At 35.4% G+C, this 21306-nt stretch overlaps 1 protein-coding gene across 1 annotated transcript in view; it reads left to right on the top strand.

Annotated features, from left to right (window-relative positions):
* Window positions 1–21070, top strand: part of LOC107085073 (protocadherin-15-like) — a 298610-nt gene extending 277540 nt beyond the window's left edge. The window contains exons 36-39 of the mRNA XM_015375218.1: window positions 17928–17949; window positions 20406–20444; window positions 20927–21000; window positions 21052–21070. Coding sequence (XP_015230704.1) covers window positions 17928–17949; window positions 20406–20444; window positions 20927–21000; window positions 21052–21070 — 154 coding nt within the window. The remainder of the gene's footprint in view (window positions 1–17927; window positions 17950–20405; window positions 20445–20926; window positions 21001–21051) is intronic.
* Window positions 21071–21306: the final 236 nt, after the last annotated feature.

Genomic DNA, 21306 nt, shown 5'->3' with positions numbered 1-21306 from the left:
TTTTACGTCTCCGTCTTTACGACAAACGTTTTGGAAAATATATGCGTTTCGTGTTCGTTTTGACTTCGTGTGGACGGGGCCTTAGACTTGCTGAACCTTAAATACCTCGGTTCTAAAAGCCATTTATACTCCTCCGTTGTTATATATATTGTTTTTCCTTCTAAAATGCTATAAGCTAAGGTCATTATTACAGTTTAATTTTTTATGTAGTCTCCCTCAAGAGTCAATTTAGTATTAGCACCTCCAGAATTTTTTCAGGTATTTTTCTTTTTTAAAATAATTATCTTTATTGACGTAAGTAACAAAGGCCGTTTTTTAAATTCACAAGAACGCGAGAATGGTTTTGTGTCCTTGCCAAAATTGTTCTTGAGAAGAACAGGAAAGAATGGAGTAGGGGAGAATGGGAGCATGCAGCATAAATCTGGGTCAACTGGAACTGAATCTTGAGACGTCACCACACGCTTGGCTCATCTAGAGCTGCATTTCAGCTCTTGTTATTAAAAGTCTCTAGATAATAATAAATTCTTACTTTTTTCATTTAGTAGGGGAATAATAATTTACACAGTTAGATTAACACAAATCAAATTAATAATTTTCAAAATAAACCCAAAAAATTGCAATCAAAGCCAAAGGTACTTCACACACGGCTATGCAGAGAGAGAGGGCTGTTGCAGATGGGCTAACTTTAGACCTGGCTGCGGTTAGCCTCGGAGGACCTCTGGTTGCCACCGTCCTCTCAACATTGGATCTTATTTTATAATTATGCGCTAAATCAATAAATGGGCCATATAGTGAGGCTTGAAAGTATAATAGTCTCGCCCATGAGAACGCACAACACACATATTGAGAAACGGCCAAGGTCATAAGGCCTGAGGCTGGTGGGATGGAACGAATGTGGGCAGAAAACAAGTATAGAATAATAGTTACTCTTCCCAAGAACTGGATTTTATTAAATGGAGCAAAACAATCTGTAGCAAGTAAGCAAAATTTAGGTAAAATTACATTTATCTTAGTATGATCTGTCATGGAAAAGTTTCTATCCAAGAACAGTTAATGCAGACATCCCAAGTCTCCCGGAATTCTGGGAGTCTCCCTGATATCGATAGTTGTTAACGGATTTCCAAGAGTCAGATAAATTATCTTGTATTTTAGACTATGCGAGTTGGTGTTTTTTTAATGTGAGTAAGAGCGTGCAGGCAATGCATGCTGGTGACATGTTGGTCGTGTTGCTGTTAGCATAAACAAAACGTGTTGCACAATGCTTGCACACTGTTGCACTTTTATCCACAACTTTCTTTCCGCCGTCATCGTAGGTCACTCTAAATGTAAAGTGGTCCCATACAGCAGACCTATAAAGTGCTGCTGGCGCGTCTTCCAACTCCTGTTCTTTCCCACTTGTTATACCCACACAATTCTCCACAACAACGCGAATCGAACCGAGACAGTCGAACCAAACAGTTCGGACGGTTTTCATAAACCGTTCCATCCCTAGCCCAAAGTGATGCTCTGTTCAACGAGCGTTCCAGACAACTAGTTGTCAGAGAGCTCGCTGATGAATTAGTCAGAAAAATAAGCCAATAAGTTTCGGTTTACTCTCTGACAGTCACCTGGTTACAACTTGGTGGGGTGTTCGATAAGCATCTCCTTAAAATTAGCTTTTGGAAATTGGGATGTCTGGTTAATGGTGAATATGATTTGGTCAGGTTTATGAAATGTTTCTTTTACAAGTATTTATTAAAATCGGATTGTTGTTTTAACTTACAGAGCTGGTACAATTATTTTATTTTTTCTAGGACAAGAGAGTCATAAAAATATTTACCAGACAACTGGTGTGAACGTCCCTTCAGTAAGATATCTTGTGTGAGCAGACTAAACTGTCCAACCCAATAAATGAGCCGAAGCATGACCTTCGGAAAAACAGAGCCCTGCCCTCCCAGAGTCCATAACCATTATAGTAAAAAGATATAACACAAACTATAACTTCACAGTAACAAGATTATTAAAAAAAACAAACTCCAACTCCAGCATGAGATTTAGTCATATGCTCAGTCAAGTCCAGAGATGAATCAAACTGACAATTTGTGACAAGACAGGTGAAAATCAAACTTCCTGCATGAGTTCCACAGATGGATGGGAAGTAATGTCTACTTTCCTTTTCTGTTGATAATCTGTCAAACTATCTCATAACATTTTCATATACTGTAGTATACATAGCTTTGTGATTTTTAGAATTTAGAACTCCTTAACAAGGCACTGTACCCTTGACCCTTCCTAAATATTGTCTTGTTTGTAGATATACTGATGTTATACAGTTAACAGAGGTGGACAATCCAGGTCACGAACGTGAACTTGACCAACTGATACATTTTTAGTCAGTGCTGTGGAGATGGAAATATAAATGTTTGGACTTCATTTCAGTATCTATTTATTTTCTACACCTGGGTGATCCACCTTGCATATTGTGCTTTTGTACCTTAGACCGTTTTTTCTGTCTTTTATCTCTTATGTTATTTTATTTTCCTTTATGAAACCTTGACATAAAGTCTGTTGTAAGTACATTTATCAGAACCAAATCATGCCAATTCCAACCAATTTTCCGATTTATAATTTGCTTTCCTATTCTTTAGTTTTTTTACTGAACCTAGTTTTCTGCAACATACTCTTCAGGTTTGATAAAGTGTATGTTGGCTCTTCTCGTATATGTGTATTTATAACTGTAAATGTATATATATATATATATATATGTTTATATACAACATCATTCATATTCATAATTCTCATCTATATTTTCTATGCAATTCTTTATTTCTCCCTACATTTCTTTTTCTTCCATTTCAATCTCTTTGCATCTATCTATCAGCCGATCAAAATGTGTTGGTGGCAGCAGCATTGGCAGCATAGATGAAAGCGACCGCCAGCGCCTGATCTCAGACTTCGCCACACGAGCTATCGCTGCCCATCGGCAGTGCCTTGCTAATGGAGGGGTAATTAATAAACTCCCCAGGTCTGAATCCAACATCACCTTTCTCTCTGATGAAAACCCTCGAACTACCAAAAATCCCATTTACCATGAGGATGGTACCATGAGTAGCCCTGAAAACATTCAGAGCAATCAGAGAAGGAAAAATCTTCTAGGGAATTTTTCCCCTTCTCGGAAAGGCCTTCAAGAGGCCTGGATGAGGCTCAGCTCACCTGGAAGTGATTTGGGATTTAGGGGATACGATGGCACTGATAGCGGATGGGGATCTGGAGGTGGGCACAGCTGGACTCTCCCATCCAGGTTCCATAGAAGGGAAATGTACGATGCTTTGAGACGTCAAGTGGTGATGGATCCTGTGCAGTGGGAGCATGAGCTTTTAAAGGCTGAATTTAAAGAAAGCAAAGATGCTGGTCTGGATTCAGGCTTTGACCATGGATTGGATTCAGATGCGATAGGAAGCCCAAGTCTTGAGCCAAAGCTGACGGTGAAGGAACAAGCCAGACAGTTTGAGCAACAGGCTCTTCAGGAAATGAAACAGAGGCAAAACAGAGATTCCAGAGGCTCACTGTCTTCTGATATCCTACTTTCAGCTATCACAGACACTCCTCAGCATCAGAAGTACAGTCCCTTGCATAATGCTCCAATTTCTCAAATGGTGGAAGGTCCTCCGAGTATCATCGTCACTCAAAGTGATGGAGGAACCCCTCCACCGAGTCACAAGCCAACACCTCCTGTACAGAGACGTTTTGGAGCAAATCTAACTGGAAATACTGCTGCAGAAGAAAGACTTCAGGTACATTTAGAGGTGATTCCAGATCCACCTTCAACACCTCCACCACCACCTCCATCGCCACCACCTCCACCTCCAACCTCTGCTCCTCCCCCACCTCCCTCACCTCCACCTCAAAGTCACACTTCCTCTCTCCCTCCTGGCTCTCCAGTTTCCTCTAACTCCATCCATAATAGTGCTTCTACTCCTCCACCTCCACCACCACCTCCACCACCTCCCCCTCTACCTCCTCCTGTGTCCCCTTCCCTTGTACGTCCATCCATGTTTGTCCTCCCTACTCTCTCAGAGGCGCCCGTGCTGCGGCCTGTGTCTCTCCGGCCGCCACTGCTACCCCTCCCAACAGAGCCCGACCCTCCTCGAAAGGAGCTGAAGGGAATCTTAAAGAACCTCCAAAACATAGCCGATATCGAGAAGTCTGTGGCAAACATGTTTAGCCAGATAGACCAGAAACAAATTCCACTCAAAAAGGTCATGAAGAGCAGGGCTTCAGTGGATTCTCTAGATTCCCTTGACTCTTTGGATACCATGGTGGTTGGGAGAGAGTCAGAACATGGAGAAGGAGGCGGTGAAGGGGAGAATAATCCCCTAATTCCGAACATTCCAAGTCCAAACATGAACTCAATTGTTGAAGAACTTGAAAAGCGGTTCCCTTCTCAATCTACAATGCTTTAGCCTTTGCATTTCTAAGAAGTTTTCTTTAGCATTACTTTCTGATGAGGAGCTGTGATGTAAAAAACTAAAATGAGATCATTTAAAGAGTTGACTTCCAATATAGTGTGATTGTCCTCTTCTGAAAACATCCCTGTGTTCTTGATAAGAAGTAAAGAGAACCTAGTATCATACAACTCTATGCCTAAAACTCATATCTTCCTATTTGACATTAAAAGATATAAACTAAAAACAAGTACTGAACCATATTTTTTTTTTATCTTAAGGTGAATCTCGTTAACATTTTACACTCTGTCCAAATAAAAACCAATTCCATATTACTAACAATCCATGTATTTCTCACAAAAATTGAGTTTTCTAAAGAAAGTTATTAATCTTTCAGGGCAGAAATTGTTTCTCTCTTTTGTACTCAGGCTCTAAAAAACAAAATGTCTTAGATATGAATTTTAAGACTCAAGACTGAACTGTTAATCCACAAAATGCAGCTCTTACAGTATTTGTGTTTTCTGTAACAGGTGAGATTGGTTTATTAACAGGAATGCTGTTAAACATTGTTTATGATCCATGATTAATTCATAGCATACTTCTTGTAACTTCATTATTTCAACCAAATAGATTTTTTTTTTAACTGAGCAGTATAATGAATAATTTTGAGTAAGTAAAAAGAAATAATAATTTAAACTCTTAGTAGCAATTAAACACTAGCTATAAATAAATACAGCTTTTTTGTTGCTTTTAAAAGAGTATTGTGTTTGGCTCATATAGAAACTTGATATTCTTTCTCACTGTTTACATTGTGCCTCGCTTTATATTTCGTAATTACCTTTTGAGCAACTTTGTTGTTTTGACGTAAAGCCACACATTTAGGATACAGATAATTAACAGATTTCCTGGATGTTCTGCAAAACTCCTGCTTTAGAGAAAAAGAAAATGCTGCTGCAATAAATAGGGAAGGAGTGAACACTTTTACACATGCATAAAAGGCTGTCTGCTATCTTATAACAAATGCTTCCTGTTCTTCAAAATAAAATAAGTGATGACATACTTATACAGTGAAACACCAATGACTGGTATTGATTTGTTTTTTATTGTTATGTTGACATGCATGCTTTCTTATATTTCTACTTTGCTAGATAATAAACTAAATCAAATTTTGAAAGGAAACAAGTTCCTAAATAATTATAGCAATTTTATACAGTTTTAAATAGATTTTTATTAAATGCTGTATTAAAACTTGAAATCATGTCATTTCAGCCTGCTAGTAAAAAATTCCTTCATTACACAGAAAAGTAGCTAAAAGTAGATTAATGGAAAATATAAATAATAACAGAGCACAAATTTTGTATTGTTTTGAATTTGCTAGTATTTGGTCATATTTCATATAAGTTGACATCTATTTTAATCTGTTTCAATGTTGGTTGACATTTTAATTTTTACTCTACTTTGTTTCTGTTGTTTTTTCTTTCTTTAAAATTCCACCCTTTTAAAGTTATGCTTGTCTTTTATGACTTATTCCTCATATTTTCCCATTTATTATATTGTTTTATTATTTCTGGTTCTCCATAGCTAAGTGGCCACAAAGTTTGTTTTATTTCTTTTGTGTATGTGTGTGCATGTTTCTGTTATTTCTGTTTTTATAAGCACATATTTGTCTTTTTCTTTATTGGCTTGTTAGTTTATCAATGCTGTTTCATTAGTATTTTAGTTCATTATTTGAACCTATAGTTTTTGTTTTCTGTTCATGCATTAACGTTGAATGTTGCTACTGTGTCTGTTTTTGTTTTCTGGGTAAGAGCTGTTTATTTCTAAGCAGCAGAACAGAAAAATTTGAATATTTAATTAGTTTTTTTATTGTAATTTATTGCAATAAATTTTAAAACAGTGTTGTCTACTGTAGACTGTTTTATTTAGCTTGGTTTGAATCATATAAGCCTCGTTTGGGCACTTGATATAATATCTTATTTTTTTCAATTAAATATTTAAGGTTGAGTAGATTAATTTGAAAGATCTAACTGTCTTATAGTTTTTATGACAATAAAGACAGGGGTGTATTTGTGCCATGCATGAGACTTCATGAGACCATGGCTCTTTAATTTTAGAAATAGACCTCCGGTTAGTGTAGAACAGCCATACGCAAAGTAACAAAACATGAAAATAACAGTAAAAATAACTGGGATTATAATTTTTTCATAGTGAAATTTTAATGCCATATTTAATTTAATGTGATGTGAAATTTGAAATTTTTAAATAGAGCGTTGTTATTAAATATATCATTTTTCACAGAAAATGGAAAAATACACGTTACAAAATATTTTTGAGTAAATGTAAACTGGATAAACCTTAGTAAAATATATGTACTAGAATTGATTTCTTTTCATGCTGATTTTAAACATTGCTTTTTGTTTTTAATGAGCATAGAAAATGTAAGCTTCTGCTCTTTGAAATAGAAACCTTTGGGTTTTTTTGTTTTCTTTTATTTACTTTTATTTTTTATTCATTTTTTTAAGAATAATATAAACAAAAATAAATGAAAAAATGAAATACAAACCTTTGTAATGATTTAAATATTTCTGTACGGTTTCCAAAGATTCTTAGATACTACAGAAGAAGAGCATTTTAAGAGAATACTGGACAATTTGTCATCTAGAAGGTTGCTGTGGGTTTATTTAAAGGAAAGGAACTGCATTCAAAGAAATGTTAAGGCGGGTTTTTAGGAAGTGCTTTACAGAGATGTCGTTTGTGACTGCTCATGAAACATGCTTCTTTGCTTTAGTTTTATGGGACTTAGTCATGGTGAGCTGGCTTTTAATTCAAAGTGTACAAAATGTAATGGTTAAAAATTCCCATCTAAGTCATTTTAATGACTTACAATGCATAAATTATTCAAACTGCTTTAACTCTTTTACATTTTTTCATGTAAAAGAGTGCTGGTCAATCATCTTTAGAAAATAAAGTGTATGACACAACTGGAAACCCACAACATCATGGCATCCACCCACACGGACAAACTTTGCAGGGAGAGAATTAATCAAAGAAGCTGCAAATATCTTTTTCTTGTTGTTGTTTGGGCAAGCTGTAGAGAACCGTAGCTGAGGTGATTGATGGATTACTTTTGGGACTGCTAAGGAATGTAGGGGAGAGCTTAGATAAAGGGCATTTTATGGTGATATATAATGAAAGGCCTATTTGAAGTGTCACATATAGGACTGCTCCACAATCTAAGGGACGGTTGGTGTTGCTAGTTGGTAGACAGACTTAAATCAACCCAAAAACAGGCAAAAATGTAGCTTATTGTATGTGTTTGTATTTCTAAATCATTAAAAACCCAATATTTTAACTTGTGTGTTTGCACTAATTAGATCATCTTTTTACTCAAGGTGCCCGGCTCCACTTCCTCATAATCAGTTAAGCAGGGTTTTTTTTTATTGTCAGCAAATTATTTTTGGTAATAAAACAGAAGAAAAAAAAAAGATAGTTTTTCAAAAACTTGTGCTTTATTTTGACACAAATGTCAAAGCTGATATGTGAGTCACTTAGCTAGAAAGTTGTACGGTCTCATAAAGCAAAAGGCTTGTTTTTGAAATGAAATGTCAAAAGTGGAAACTGGAAAAAGACATTTTGCTAAGCATTACTCTGCATGTCACTGAACTACATCACACTGATTGACGTAGAGCATCGTCCCATCTGCTCTCTTCAATCCTTCATATCTTGAGCAATGCAGTGATGTTGAAATTAAATGGTTCATCTTAACCAAAAAAAAAGAGTTTTCCTTTTGATATTGATATAATTTTTGGACACTTGATTCTTTTCTGTTGCAGATTTTGTTGCCATAGTCTTGCACATATTGCTGCTTCTCTTTAGGAAGATTAAAACTTGTGATTATTTCAGCGTTATTGTATCCAATCATGGTGTGCAGCCAGATAAAAAACACTGTGGCGTTGACACTCTTGGCATTATGAGATTTCCACTTTCAAATATCCCACTGGACTGTTTCCTCTTGTAATTTTACAAAACAGTGAGCTGGAATATTTCTCAAATGCTCAGCGGTGTGTTTCCTCCAACACAAAGTCATCATCCAACTATAGACTCTGTGTTGTCATTGTGCGTTGTTTATTTTTGTTTTTGCTTTTTTATGATGGGCTCAAAACCACATCAGCATTGCATATCCAGATAAGTGGCTCTACATAAGCAGCAGCTTCAATATGCAAACAGACTAGAGCAACGAACAGGTTGAACTTCCTCCGTTTCGCATGACTAGGCTGGAAGTGTTTTATGTTAAGATTAGTTTGCAACCTCAGTCTGCTGCATCTTATTACTCATCCTCATGCTAACACACAATGTATCTTCTTTGACACACCGGGAGATTGTTATGTTTACTATTTCAGTTGCTTTAGAAAAACAGAGCATATAAATCGTACCATCTTTAGAAATATGTTTGTTTCATTCGTTTCGTATTAAATAGAATTTATATATAATCAAAAGCAAATACAATTGTGGCAGCAAACAGCTGCTGTCTAAAGTAGTAATTTATAGACCATATAAAATTTTTTATATTTAACATTGACATTTTTACTCTAATTTCTTCAGCTTTTTTGTGTAAGACAGGTTAAGATACTTTCTTTTTCTTGGTGAGACTTAGCCAACGACAGCACCTTATTATTATTTTTTAGGAAAATATTTAGAAATAAAATATCAGTAACACTTTACAGTAAAGTACACAAAACTTGATTAAATTTTACTCAGAATGCCTACAAAAATAATAAGAAACTACTTTGTGGTTACCAAGTAAACAAAGAGTAACTAATCAAGCACTAATAAATAATAAGTTTTTTTTTTTTTTTTTTTTTATTTATGCCAGTTAGTTATATTTCAGCCTGAACACCTAAATTCGGCCAATCATATATCAACGGTCATCTGACAATAAAAAAATTTTCGGTCATAGCATCTTGATTCATATGTCGCAGCTAATATACGCAACGGTTGAAATAATAAATAAGAATCATTTACTTTAGGGATGGATGTCTGTGTCTTCAGCAGGCATAAAGCTAACAGAACTGGCAGCGTTGCGAGGCAAGGGCTCAAACATGTACAGCTGTAAGCCTTCTACACCAAAACAAGCTTCTGCCGCTCTGGCGTCCTCTTCCACAACAACTTCGTCCCCACTTTCCTCCTCTAAATAGAAAATGTAAGACAGAGACTCATTCACGACCTCCAACATAAAACCATAGTCCATAGCGTTCCTTGAGAGTGTTGGTGCCAAGTGCTACTTGGAAATCGGGGATGAGTCTGAGTCCATCATACATTTTTTTACACACAAAGGCTGTGTCTAAATGTCTGCCCTAATCACTATATAGGGCACCATATGGTGGTTTCCCTTATTTCAGATGAGTGTCCGAACGTCTAGTGCAGCAGTCTAGTCAGCGGGGTCCGAATAAAGAAATGAAAATGGTCTGGAGACATTTTTATTATAAGGTATTACTTTAAACATCATGTAACATTGAAATAAAATGAGGTTTTTATGCATCCATGATATACATTGAATTTTTAAATAAAAAAAATGTTTTAAAATATTTGAACATTTTCCCATTTTAAAATGTAAATAGTTTTTGAAGTAGAGAACAACAATCGTTCAGTTTGGTATATAAACTATTTCCTGATTCACATATTTTATAAAATACCTGAAGTCACCGTTTGTTATTTTGTTTTTCTTTTTTATGGCTTAATGAGAGCAGTGGGCTTTAGGCTGCCCTGCTAGGCTTTAAACCTGGGTTTTAATGGTGACAAAGAAATTCTCAAGCACATATCAAGGTGCTCTCTTTGAGCCTGGATCAATATTTATGATTCTGTTCATGGTGGGAAAGTTGAGCGTAATATTCTCAAAATGTGCAGGGTCATCTTTGGGCACACCATTTAACTTTTTTCAGTAGTTCACCACATTTTTTCCAGCAGTCCAAGCTTTCTCTGCTTTCTTTTTTCTCATCTCATTCTCCTTCTTTCCCATCGCCCGGCTTGCCACAGGTTTGGCTGCTGTTGCTAAAAGTGGCTCGCTGCAGTGATCCAGGCTGACACAGCTCATTGGCTAATTAGTATCATGTGTAGCCCCCAAGGGCTTTCCCATATTAACAGGAGAAGTGGCGCAAATGAAGTTAGACCCTGTCGTCGGACAACATGCGGTAATTTATAAATCTTTTAAATCAGGTTGGGTACGGATTAGCCAACTGGTGGGTCCAAGATCCGGACTGTGGTCTGCTAATCTGTGACCTCTGGTCTAGGGGATGAAAAAGTAGTGAACTCAAAATTTCCCACAATGCACCTTGAAAAGTATTGATCATCCATGGTCTCTAGACGAGCAGGTATATCTCTGCATCCTGTAAGGATGCAGAGATATACCTGTAAGGAGCATCATGGGATTAGTTGTCACAGTGGCACCCTGTCGCCTACAGCTTTCTCTACCTGACAGCGGCGAAAAATAACAAGGGAGATGGAGTTACGTGACCAACTTGGAGCAAAAAGTAGTGATCATCTTTCGAACGTTCACTTAACTGAGTTCACTATAAAGTACACTATTTAGTCCCCTCTCTATATAGTGATTAAGGGATATAGGGGATAGAGTGGAAGTTTGGTCACAGCCAAACAATTTTTCATACTACCCATTAGTTCCTGATTGGTTAGTCTTTGTTTCCTTGGTAACTGCACATGCATTCTACACATCAGTTTGTAACTAAACAGCAGTCCCATATTAAGGTTGGGCTGGTTGTGCCAGTTATGTACTAGCTAACTACGCATTAGTTCCTGATTAATTCCCTTGGCAATCTAATGAAATTTCACTGGGGCGACGGTGGCATCGGAGGCAATCGGTGGGTTGTTGTTCAAGCAACAGCTTTGTCTTTCAGGATAATGTCTGATGGTGGTCAGAGAGCCTGGAGGCGCCTGTGTGCCCCAGCCTCGCCTCTGGGGCAGTCGCAGGGAGTCAGGCTGCCTTCGTCCCCCTAAGTCCGGACTATACCATAATCTAGTTCTGTTAACATGGTATGATAAAATGTAATCAGAAAAAGAGAAAAAGGAAAAGTATTACAAAATATCACACTGACACAGCAAATCAGCAAAAAATGGGAAAAGAACTTTACAAAGAAATGATTGCATTGTATTGGTTAGATCTTTACATGGCAAATTTGTATTCATCTTCATTTTGTTCCTGAATTAATCAAAACCCTCATATATTTTTTTTCAACTTTGTTATATTATAAACATTAACTCAGACATACACTTAAACACTTTTGGGCATCGTTTTTGATGGACAAACATAAATATGAGGTATAATTGTGAAGTGGATCTCAAATTTAACAAACTTCAAACGTACATACGACTGGGCAGACTGAGCTTAACTTTTTCAAACGCTAATCATCTCTCTTTTTTAAATATCAATTCTTGTTGACTGTTTTGTTCTAATTAGAATAGCCAAAAAGTTACTTTTCCTCTAAAGTTTCAAACATAGCTGTTACTGCATTTTTTAATCATTTGTTGGTCTTTGAGCTTCCAGCTATTAAAAAAGCAGATCTTTCCTCGAGGCCCGCTTAGAGATAAAAGGAACGCTTGGAGCTTTAGACGATGCTTTGCCAGTAGAAATAAAATAATTGGTGCCAAATACAGTTAAGACCAAATCCTAACCAGAGCCCTTTATAATCTGATAGAATGAATGAATGAATGAATAAAGGGATGAATAGATGAATAAGTACTTTAAATAAGTTTTGCTATAAAGATGAGAGATATTAATGATAAACCATTACAACAGAGAAAAATATCTTACATATTATTATATTGGTGTACATATTTAGTAAACAAAGATATTTAGAAAAATATAAAAGATATTATAAAAAAATATGTAGAAAACCATAAGAAATACTTAATGTTAGAACCTTAAATATTGTTTATATAATGTTTGACATGTTTAGTCTCTATGGTCTTTTCTTAAGTTGTACGTTTTGGTTCTTAACTTTAAATTTATGATGGCTCCTTAACCACTGAATTCATAAGGTCCCTCCCATGTATTAAATGGTATTTTTTCTAGTAGATGTTTTATAGATGTCTTATATAAACTTATATATTTGTTTTTATTTGAAGAATATTAGATCTGTTTTTGCTGTTGTGAAATATCCTTGATTGTTATTTTTATATAATGAATGGTTGGTTGGTGTGTTTTAAATAATCAACTTGATCAATGATTCAATTAACCTTTTTTGAATGAAAATAATAGTTGTACAGAAATGTTTTAAGTGATGCCTAACATTTCTGCACAGTTAATATTTAAATTAAGGAAATAATCACTTAATAATTTGTACATTTTAGTAAAACCACTCCTATTGAATGCAACTGTAGCACCTGTTCTGGCTCCTGAGATGAGCGGGGTGACTGTTCTCCCTGATCCCCTCTACCCCTGTGCATGCCACTGGGACTCATTGATATTTGCATATCATTCATATCTATTTAGGAAAAAACAGTTTAGGCCTTTTTCTAAACATTTCATGCGTTTTTGTTTTTTTTTTGTTTGTTTGTTTGTTTTTTCATCCACTTTTTTTATACTTTCACAGCATTTATTAACATGCAGGCTTTTCCTGTTTGCTCAACCACATAAAATGTTGAAATATAAATTTCCCCAACTATTCCCTCCCTCTCTTTATACATAGTTATTTTATGCAGACTGGTAGCCTTTTATTTCTAGCTTTATATATTAATTTTGAGGTTTAAATACTACCAGATCAGAGAATTTCCGTAAGCAGGAATGATGAATAATAGATTAGTGTGGTCATAACAAACAGCCTTATGAATTATCCTGATGGCTCTTTCATTGCAGCGTGCATAGCAGTTTAAGTGATGGCCTGTAGGATTTACGTCAGAAATCTACGCAATACCTCGGTATGGTAAAGCCGGTAGGTTAAAGACTTAAATCACCATCAAAGATGAAAAATGAAAATACTAGTGAAACCATTGGAAACAATCCCCAGCAAATATAAGAAGAGATTAGCTGCTGTGATGAAATTTTCAAGTAAAGAGTTTGAGTATTTTTCCACATACCATTTTTATTAGAATGTGAGAAATTATATACTTTTCATTGCCCCTCAGAAAAAAACATAGTTAGCAATTTATCTAAATGGGCCACGGTTCTGATTCTTTTTGTAACTCCAATGACTCTAGATCTAGGTTTGAAGGAAAATAAATGAATAGTCCCAGATTTCATGTCTTTGGACTGTTGGAGCAACATGGATTTGCAAAATTCTTACATCTCCAGGGGTAGAAAATGGAAACTGAGAAAAGTTGGAGAAAGGCTCCTGCCTGTGTTTGAACTTCTAGCTGCCATAAAACAATGCACACCACTGTTCCCCAAACATACATTCAATTTGGTTTGAATTTTTGAATTCTGATTCTAGAGAGTACCTACAAAATACTTTCTATGATAGAAATTATATTTTAGCATTCTATAAGCTGTATTATAATGAGCCTAGTTTGAAGGCAATATTCAATTGTTTCAATTGATTCCTGATTATGTTGTTTTGTTTTATCCTTTCCGTCTTATTCGGGAATTGCCACACCAGGTCATTTAGACTTAATGGTCAAACTTGGAACTGGTTTGGTTTCCATTATAATGTCTTTTCTTCTTATCATTGTAAAAAAGAAATACTTTAAGACATGTTTATTCAGGCAGTGTATAAAATACCTCTAAGGATTTCCTTTTTGTTTGATCTTTATGTTTGTTTAGCATTCAAAGCAGTTCTAATTAATTTAGCAGAGGAAAAAAAGTAGAACAAAGACAAGTAAATAGATCCCATTACAGAGAGGAGGCTAAAGTACTGTAGGCACAGACTGTGAAACAGATGGAGGAAATATGTGTAATTGTACATGGCTCCAAAGCTTCTTGGTAAGAGAAGTGAATGATAAAATGTGGACAAAAAGAAAAATGAGACAATTAGCAGGTTGTTATGGTCTGTTCCTAAGACCTAATAGTATTTCCCCTTTCCTATTACTGGAACACACTGCAGGACATGGTGTAGAGGACAGAAAGAGTCGGTCATTGTCGGATGCATGAATGTTTGTGTGCTTGGTGGAGATTAGATGGCTGTCTGCATGTCTGTGTCTCGAAGGGACCTCATAATGCGTCCGTCAGAGCGACAAGGGCACAAAGATAGAGACTGATCTTTACCCACTGAATGCACTGCACACATTACCGGACACAAAATGTTACCTGGGAACACGAATATACACTTTCATTTTATCATTTCGTTTTAACATGTAAAGACCCTCTTGACCGCCCTGTTCATCTCAAACATTTCTGCTTATATTTACTCACCCTTTTAGCCTGTCAGTGCAGCCAATCTTATGATTCACATTCAGTTTATTTGCCATTTGCAGTGTGTAAAAAAAAACACATTGGAAAAGAGATGTAAGTAGTGCAGTTGCACAGTTTGACATTCCCACTGACAAAGGGACAAGAACCACCATTCAAATACAACAAGAGGGCCTGATAAAAAGAAAATTGAAAACAAATATTAAGATCCTAATAAATAAAATAAAACAGAGAGTCATCATAAAGTTTTCATGTTAAAAGTCATCACAGCTTGAGGAAAGAAGCTTTTATTGTCACTCGATGTCCCACATTTAATTGCTCGATAGCGCCTCCCAGAAGGAAGAAGTTCAAACAGGTCTCTGGTAGATTGCAAAGGGTCTTTAATGATGGCTAAAGCCTGGGAGCAAAGTCTTTGATGATAGATGTCCTCCAAGGCTGACAAATCCTCACCAATAATCCGACTAGCAGAGCGGACCGCTTGTTTTAAAAATGTCCTTTCTTTAGCAGAAACATTTCCAAACCACACTGTGATAGCATTCAAGGCAAGGCTTTCTATTGCACAGCTGTAGAAATTAAACAGTCTGTTTATTACTAGAAAAAAATTGAATTAGGAAAAGAAAAGCAGCTGTTGAGGCTTTTTGACAATCAAACTGGTATTCAAATTTCAGCTGAGGTCATTTGACAAAGAAGCACCGTCAAACTTTTCATAATTTGCACCTCCCTTCCATTTATAGAAACAGGTAAAAGGAGTTTATTTTTCTGAAAATCAACGACCAATTCAAAGATATTAGAGGCATTCATAACCAAGTTGTTTTCTTTTCTCCAAGACTACATTTTCCACTTTAGTTCTTTTCTGTATGTGCATCAGTGTAAACCCTATTCACCTCTAGTTTTATGTTTTTTTATATTTTTTATTTTGGCAGACTTTTCTTTTAAAGTAGATTTTGTTACTTACAAAGACCTACAATTTCTAGGTTGAATATGTATCCTGTTTATGGAAGAGACACAGATGTGTTCTCCGAATTTCTGAAAGAAATCAATGAAATGCTCAAGTGTGTGAATAATTTGTATGGGACTGTGAGCATAAATCCGATGTGTCCTCTGCAAGTCTGCATTTGTTCTTCTGTGATACATCTTCATTTTACCAGCTCATTACTTCTGTTACAGCCCACAGGGCTTTCTCTATTCCCCTGGTTTTGGCACATTACTGACAAAAAGGCTAGGGATTGTATTCCTTGTTTTTTTTCTTTTTTGTTTTATTTTTTTATGTTGAGTTGTTCCACTTTCTTTGAATATTTTTTGTGTTTTATTAATGACTTTACTTTCCCAGCAAGAAGTTTCCTTTTTTACTTTCACTTTAAGATGCTCAGCTTGTATAATCAGTTTTGTGCTCCAATTGACAGAATGTTCCATGACTTTAAACATGATAACTGTTTCTCATTTTTTTAATCTATCACGTTTTTTTTAACCGTGTTGTACTTAAAATCAAAATACTTTAAAAAAAAAATCAAAATTGGACAAAAGGTTAATAAGAAATCTCTCAAACTTTGTTTTTACTGTTGAAATCTCTTTAATAATAACATTTTCAACTTAATTCAAAACATAAAACTCTAATTTTATAAACTGCTACATTTAAGAAATCCCTTTTTTAAAGTGACACTAAACAACAGCTGCTAAGGTTCTGGCACTCGTTTTGTAGGATCTCACATATATGGGTAACCAAATTAACTCAGAACAATGATTTTAAATGGCATAATGAAAAGAATGCAAACTGAAAAAAAAATTATGCAACCATTTTTGGAATCTATCTAATCATATTTAGTTACTTTACCACAATTGTTTTTTGTCCAACCATGCTAAAATGAAAAAAAAAATCGTGTTGAAGCAACTTGATATGATTAACAAATGTCAAAAAAAGTTGCATTAATAATGTTGAAAATTCACTCTATTTAATAAAGGTGCACCACCCCCACTAGGCGGAGTCAATTACGAAGCCTTAAGTGCAAAAAAATTACCTTGAGATCCTCCTCTTTAATAATATGGTGAAACATTATGGCCACTTGTTAAAAAAATAAAAGAAGAAAAGGTACTTTCATTTTGTGGAACAACTTTTATTAACTTGCAGTTGTTGTTTTATTTGCTTCATCTTTCCTGCTGTGTCAGTCAGTCAAAGGCTTTGGTGTTCTAAATGAAGGCAATTTTCAACAGTGAGGTATATCACCTGTGTTTCATATCATGGCACATGTTTAGAATATGCATAGAGTTAATGAGTTGATGCTAATGCTGCAACACTTTATACATATCAAATAATCAGCTACCAAGTTTAACTGCATATCAGAGTCATAACGCTGCTTTATCCGAAAAAGATAGTGGAAATTAATTGGACGTCATTTATTTGATCCTTCCTATCTTTCCTGAAATTCAATGCAGATACCTAAAAGAGGGTTTAGTTTGCAAAAAATAAAAAATAAACAAAAAATATTCAGAGAAAGTTGAGTTTTTCTGAATATTTCTGAATATACCAATAACAATAATACTCATGGACTGTACTGGATTCAGAAAACTTACTCACAGCTTTATAATAGTAGTAATGTCCATGTTGTATGTTAGAGTAAAATGCACACCCAAAGATTGTCAATAAACATGATTTATTCCAGTGAGATCCATCTGAATCGCAACTTTCCTCCCACACTGTAGTTTCTTAGTCCTTAAGTCCTTGTTCTTCACTGAGTCCAAGGTATTTTCCAAAGTGTCACAAAAGGAATAGGGACAGGAACAGGGAATACCTTACTCATAGGTTTAATAAACAAAATGCTGATAAGGTCTTTATAACGCGGCATTGTAATGAGAGTAATAATGATCAATTCTAGGTATTTTAAGTATAAATAACAGGTTCTATTATAATACTAATCTAACCTGATTTTATGAAACGCCCATATCAGATCAAAATGCACATATCTACGACTTTCAATAAAATGTTTAATTGAAATGTTTGACATTCCACGCTCCAAAACCTCGTAATGCAACTTAAAGTATTATTAACTGCATTAAGAAACAGTATAAAACTTGTATTATGTCATATGTTATACAGTATTTTAAAGATTCTTATATTTAGCTTTACATCTTTCTGTCTGCCTTCAATCTTCTAGGCGTGGATATGGTCAACATGAAGTAAGTATCTCCCTTTTGTTGCTTGCTCAAATTGGGTATCTTGCTGTAATATTTTCTTTTAGTGTCATTCATTCAATATTTAGTCATCATCCTCTTTGTTCTCTTTAGTTCTTTGTTCTTGTTTGTGTGATGCGATGAAGATGAAGTTGCATGTTTTTGTGCCTCGATAACTGCCTTTTTCATATTCTCCTTTTAATCTGAGTTCAAACTGACTTTCAAAGTGACTGCTCTATTGTTTAAAAAGTTATAAAGTTTCGCTTTCAACTATTGCCTGAACAAAAACACAATCAGTCTTTTGAAAAAATGTTTTTTGCACCCAAAATCCTCTTGTTAGTGAGATGAAAAAACAGCAGATCAATACAGATAGGAAATGAAAAATGTATCATGTTTAACAGTGAAAGCAGTGTTAGTTTTTGCTGTAGATACACAGTTTTAGGGTAAAAAGAGAGAGATAGCATAATAACCTGCTTACCAGTGAGATTTGAATTAAGATCTGGAGGAATAACAAATGTTTTTGAGAACTGTTAATTAAATTGTTGGTGGAAACAACTCCTTTTGTGGCTGTAAATTAAAATCAGAAGTTTTCAAAGACCTGAGTGGAGGTGGACTATAATTGCACATAGTTAAAACAAACAACAAAAAAGTCTCTATTAGAAGATGTGTCAGACTTAAAAACAAACCCATGCAAAGATTTAAATTAGACTCTTAGGATTTTTGCATTTACCTATATTACTTAACATCACTCACCACTCATGTTCTGGACACACTAGCCTAGGCTATTCCTTTCCTTAACAGCAACATATATTCTTTAGAAACAGGAGTTTAACATTAAACAGCCAGAGTGGGTTGTTCTCTTGTCTAACTAACTTCCAAGAATTGCTTTCTATATTATAAAGTTCAGAGATTAGTGGTAAGGTGCAGAAAAGATCCCATACATGAACATGCAGGGAGGTCAGCTCTGTTAATTCAGTCCGTCTGTATGTCCACCCTCTCTATAAAGGATCAAACTAATTCTTTAGGTATTTAGGAAAAACACAGACCTGTACAAATAGATGATAAGATCACAGACACATTTAAAATTACAGAAAATAAACAATTTTTATTAAATCAGAGTTAGACTTGATTAGAGACTCTGAATCATTTAAAAATGATTTGCATTTGATGCTGAGCCATTATTTTGGATTGGATTTGAACATGACGAGTTTGAGAAAATTGGCTTTGACTGTGATTTGCTGGCAAACAATTGATTGAAACCTTATTAAATGTGAATCAAGCTAAACACTGATAGTCATTTGAAAACACAAAGTAAACATTCTTGTGTAGGCTGGGGCAAGACATCAGTGTGCTTAGGACTGAAGCTGAATGTATATATATTTTACAAAGGCGACTCCATGATCTAATTATAACAATAATTCTCGTTCTTTCTTCGAATTTTAAATTAATTTTAGAATTTAATTTATTTGGGATAAGAAAATTTTAAATCGGATGCCCAGATGTTTCTCATTAGACTTTCAAATAAGGTTTTCATCAGTTTTGTCAAACTTCAGGCCCACAGGCCAAATCCAGCCCTTCTCAGCAACTGATCTGCTTCTCAAGAGTCAAAAAGTGTTTTCATGTGTTTCGGTGGCACAGTGGTTAGCGCACATGACCCGTGTACAGAGGCCTTAGTCCTCGAAAGGGCCGACCCGGATTCGAATCTGGCCTGTGGTCCCTCGCTGCATGTCTCTCCCTCTCTCTCATACTTCCTTTCAGTTTACTGTCCAAAAACTGAGCCACTGGTGCCGTAAAAAAAGAAAAAAAGGGGGGGGGGGGGTTATGTCATAAAGGAGAGACATACTGTATGTTAAATTTCCAAAGTGTCTAAAATTGTGGAACAAATGGGATTAAAATTATAATACCAGAGCAGTATGCTCTCTGTAAATGATATAACTAAATTAAAAGCTCAATTAATAAATATGCAACTGGCCCTTTTAAAGACTTATTGCTTTTGAAGTGGCCTCATATAAAAATGATTTTGACACCTTTATTTTGGATTATTATCTGTTTTCACTCTTTGTTATCATTGAATTCATTACGTTACAAGGAAATTAAATGTAATTCTTATTGTAGAAGCTTCTATAACGATTTATTTTAGATGTTAATAGGTGCAGGAATCTTCTGTAAGAGTCTGTTTTACAGCATATCTAGAACAGCCTCTGACTGAAGACACTCTGTTGTTGTAGGACAAGCTGATGAAGAGGATCCTCAGTGTTATCTAAAATGTATTAGTAGTAATAGTAATAATCATTTTAATTATATTTAATCTAATCATTATAGAGCTAAGCCACTTTCGGCCTTAGACATGTTCTGATTCTGGTCATTGCAGAACTTTTAAAAAACTGAGATCAGAAATATCATGTTTAGAAATTGCTGTTGATGTCTTTCTTTTCTTGCTCTGCTCTTCTTTCTTCTGTAAGACACAGCAACTTCTCCGCCCCTCTCTGCTCAGACCAGAGGTATTCTGTTTTTCTTTTTCTCTAACCTGCTTGTCTTCCCTAACCTGACATGTCAGCTTTATAATGTGTAGCTCTCAGGTTTATTTAAACTTATTATTAGTCTGGGTCTGCTCCAACGAAATCTGTTGGAGGAATGGTGGAATGTTCTGTATTGCCTTTAGAACAGTTTTTTTCGAAGATGAAATCATCAAAACAGATGTGAAAGCAGCGGCTATGCCTCCATCCTCCTGAGCTGCCATCACAGCTATATGTCCCACGTTTAAACCATAATGCTGCAATGCGACTGATCAGTCTATTTTGGGTCAGTCTCACGATGGATTCTCGTGTTCTTATGAACACAGAAATACTGCAAGAATCCAGCATGGGGACAGGTTATCTCTGCTCTACTGGCTTGTTTTATCCTGTTTGCTTCTTTCTACAAGTTTTCAGGTAATAGGGTTTAACAGTGATTAGTTGTTGACCTTTGACTTTAAATTTAACAGGAGTTATCAATGGAGTCTGGCATCGATCCGGGACAGGACTACTACACACAAGATTATTACAACTATGACCATGGGTGGGTACACATTTCCTCATCATACTGGGAAGATTGCTTTTGTGCTTGCAGGGTGTACGTTTATACCTGAACTCTTAGCTTCAGTGTAAAATTGCTTACATTTTTTTTTAAATGTGCAACAACTCCACTGAATTAATGTGAACACATTGGTAAGTATCCAGTACATCTTTGCATTTTAGTCAAATTTGAATTCATACATACACAAATTCTTTGATATCACAAAATTTAATAAGAAATGTTTAAAAAGAAAACATATGAATGAATAAAAGTTTTTATGCTGTAAAGGCACACTGAAGGGATGGGTGT

This window comes from Cyprinodon variegatus, unplaced genomic scaffold (assembly GCF_000732505.1).
Source record: "Cyprinodon variegatus isolate N-32 unplaced genomic scaffold, C_variegatus-1.0 Scaffold115, whole genome shotgun sequence".
Lineage (NCBI taxonomy): Eukaryota > Metazoa > Chordata > Actinopteri > Cyprinodontiformes > Cyprinodontidae > Cyprinodon > Cyprinodon variegatus.
Note: the sequence above shows the minus strand (reverse complement) of the source record. Positions and strands in the feature narration are given on the sequence as shown.